The 3,326-nt window shown below is 48.8% G+C and overlaps 1 protein-coding gene across 1 annotated transcript in view; it reads right to left on the bottom strand.

The window, feature by feature from the left end:
* Positions 1-67: 67 nt before the first annotated feature.
* The window catches only part of ECHDC3 (enoyl CoA hydratase domain containing 3), a 29,600-nt gene continuing 26,341 nt past the window's right edge, over positions 68-3,326 (bottom strand). The window contains exon 8 of the mRNA XM_008586113.1: positions 68-931. Coding sequence (XP_008584335.1) covers positions 620-931 — 312 coding nt within the window. The 3' untranslated portion in view covers positions 68-619. The remainder of the gene's footprint in view (positions 932-3,326) is intronic.

Below are 3,326 nucleotides of genomic sequence, written 5' to 3'. Positions count from 1 at the left end.
GGGCCGGCCCTTTTTTTCCTTTTTCAGGCAGTTTGCGGTTTGTTTGGGAAAATAAAAGAACCATCTCTATAAATATTCAACATATTTAAATCACATAAGATTACTTCAAAGCCATAGGCATGACTATTTCTCAATAGGATCAAGAGGATTTTCAGGGTAGAGAACATCTCGTGGAGATTTTAAATGTTTCACTTCTCTTGAGCAGCCAGAATTAACTCCATCTTAGAGGACATCTCTGATAAGGGGTTGGCATCCTTCTTTCATGCCTCAGTTGCTGGTCACCGTCTCCTATGTCAGGATGGTCCCGTGTGTAAGGTGCAGTGAAGGAATATGTAAAATACCAGGCTTCCTACCACAGCTGGCCCACCACAGGCGCTCACCAACCTTGCACTGTAATGATCATTTTATTTACTCTCCATTTCATCCTTTCCATATGGAATCATGGCTTTTAACATGGACCACATGTTGTGCAATCAGTGCTAATATTATAAAAGCAGGCTGTCTTCTGTTACAATCAGAGGCAGTGGTGGTGGGTGGGGAGCAAAAGGTGAGGGGTGGGGGGCTTCCTGAGTGCCACCTGCTGGACCCCCTCCTCCTCCACTTCTCCATGAATACCGGCTCAATGTGACCAGATGGGTTTCCTCTTCTGGATGAAGGCCTTGATCCCCTCCTGCCCATCCGGTAGGGCCAGGTTGTCCACCATGGTCTGGGAGGTGAGGTAGTAGGCTGTTCTAAGGTCCTGGGGCAGCTGCTTGTAGAAGGTGGCCTTACCCAGTGCCACTACAGGACGGCTCAGGGAGGCGATCTTTCTGGCTATTCTCATGGTCTCTTCCTCCAGCTGCTCTTCCGGCACGACTTTGCTGAGCAGCCCATGCAGCAAGGCCTCCTGGGCAGAAATGGGCTCCCCAGTAAAAAGCATCTCTAAGGCAACCTACGGGAGGAAACACAGGAGATCGTTAAGTCTCTCTTGGTACCCCACATCCACAGTTTCACCGTCTTCCATACCCTAACTCCTGCCAGGGATGAGGTCAGATCTTCCCAAGAGCAAAGACAATACATGTATCCCAGGAGGGGAAGGGGACTTCCTAGTGTTCTCTTGCTCTTCCCTGGATCTGATCACCAGGCCCCGCCGAAGCAGGGTATTCTATCTATCTCTTTTGAGGGCCAAGCACAGGCCAGCAGCTACCTGTGACAGGATGCTATTGTGATCGCTGCAGCTGTGAGGCCCTGTACCTCCCATGAACCAATGTGGGGCCACTTCCACAAGGAGGCACTTTCTTAGGCACCATCACCAAAGTCTGATTTGAAAGAGCAGCCTCCAGTATCCCAGAGAAGGGGGCGTTTAAAGAAAATGACTTCCAGGGACTGGATGTGGAGCTCAGCATGGTTTTAACTCACAAATAGGTGAGAGGTGACAAGGAGAGGTGCCCTGCAGGAGGAGGAGCATCACTTCCTCACTCTCTGTTCCACAGCCTGCCACATATTGTGCCGTGATCCTGTAATTCCCTAAGCTGAAATTTACAACCGCAAAGTGGGGTCTCGGTGCACACACCCACGCCGGCAGGGGGCTTCCCTCTCCCTCTGCCCCGTTCATGCTCTTGCAGCCCTGGTGGCATATTTGCTGTTCCTTAACACACCAAGCATGCTGTCACCTCAGGGTCCTCTACCCCCTCCCCAGTGTCCTCATGGCTTCTGTCCTCATCTCCTTAAGGCTTCTGCTCATAAGTCACCTCATCAGTGAGGTCCTCCATGACCGCCCTGTTAAAATTGTCAAACAAACTCCAGCTCTATCCCCTTTCCAGTTGTATTTTTATCCTTTCAATTTTCCACCATCTAACATACCATATACAAGTTTATATGTTTATTTGTTTATTGTATATCTCTTTTGCTAGTCTGTAAATGCCAGTAGGGCAGGAGTATATATTTTTTCATTCTGTTCATTTTAGTATCTCCAGCACAAGACTGCCTTGCACATAGTAAGCAACCTACTAATATTTATTGATGAATGATTTAATGAATAAATGAAAGAATGAAGGCAAATACAGTACAGCACAAGTGACACTACAGTTTCTTTGAGGCTGGGTCAAAAAGGTGACACGGCTTCCACCTGGCCCTTTCTCTGGGGATGCTCAGTGTTGGAACCTGGTTGCCATGCTGTGAGGAAGCCCAGGCCACACTGGGAGGCAGGCTGAGTGGGCCAGCTGACAGCCCCAGTTGAGGGTCCACCTAGTCATTTGAGTAAGCCACCTTCAGACAAGTCCCCCAATGTCACACCCAGTCTTCAAGTCTTCCTGACTGGAGCCGCAGACACTGTGCAGCAGAGATAAGCCTTCCTTGCTGTGCCCTGCCCATACTGCAAATTCATAAGCTAAACCAATTATTATTGTTTTGAGCTACTAAGTTGTGGGTGGCTTGTTATGCAGTAAGAAATAACCAGACTAGCTTTAGATATAAATTTGGGAGTCATCAGCATTTAGAGCAGGGTTTCTCTACCTTGGTGACCATATAGTTTTTTGCTGCATGGGGCCGATCTGTGTGCATTGTAGGATGGTCTGAGGGCTCTCTTGCCACTGCGGGTGCAGAGACTGGCAGTCAGGGACAGATGATGTTGGCCTCATTTTCTCCTCTGTAAAGTTAAGGACATGGACTAAATCTCAACTCCTATTTTGGAGATGGAATGATCCCGTGCTGCAGGAAGCAGGAATGTGACACCTGTGGATTGCTTCAGAGCAGACCATTTTTTAGTTGACCTGGAATAACACCATCATGCCAAAGCATATCTGAAGTCCCTGGTTGCACATGGGTCCTGCTGCTAACTGCTGCTAAAGATCACTGTACTGAAGACGCCCAGCGAGTCACAGTGAGGGAGCCAGGACAGCATTCTGCTCTGTCTCTGCCCTGAACCAGGTATCAGCTGGGACCCAGTGCAGAAGCCAAAGTGGAAACAGCGTTGTGCACCTCCGAGCTTCCCCTTTTCCTCCATGAGCACAGGCGGCTCTCAGGGAATCCATGTGGACCACACATCAGAAAGTGGCCAAGCCTGAAAAACCAATGCAACATTCAAAAAAACCCCACCACCCATGTCAAGCTTATTGATTCCTTTACCACTGGAATGATCAAGACTTCAATGACTTGCAAAGAGCAGTTAAGAATAGCATCAGAGCTGGAGGAGGAAATAATCAAACCCAAAGCAGTAGGTGGCTGGCGCAGCAGATGTGCACTCTTCACACCCATGCAGTGGGGCTTGCAGTTTGGGCTCTGGACCTGTCCATGGGTACAATCTCCTTATCAGATGCATCTTCTGATAGATGCCTTCCTCAGCTTCT

Source organism: Galeopterus variegatus, unplaced genomic scaffold, assembly GCF_000696425.1.
Source record: "Galeopterus variegatus unplaced genomic scaffold, G_variegatus-3.0.2 Scaffold3834, whole genome shotgun sequence".
In the NCBI taxonomy this organism is placed as follows: domain Eukaryota; kingdom Metazoa; phylum Chordata; class Mammalia; order Dermoptera; family Cynocephalidae; genus Galeopterus; species Galeopterus variegatus.
Note: the sequence above shows the minus strand (reverse complement) of the source record. Positions and strands in the feature narration are given on the sequence as shown.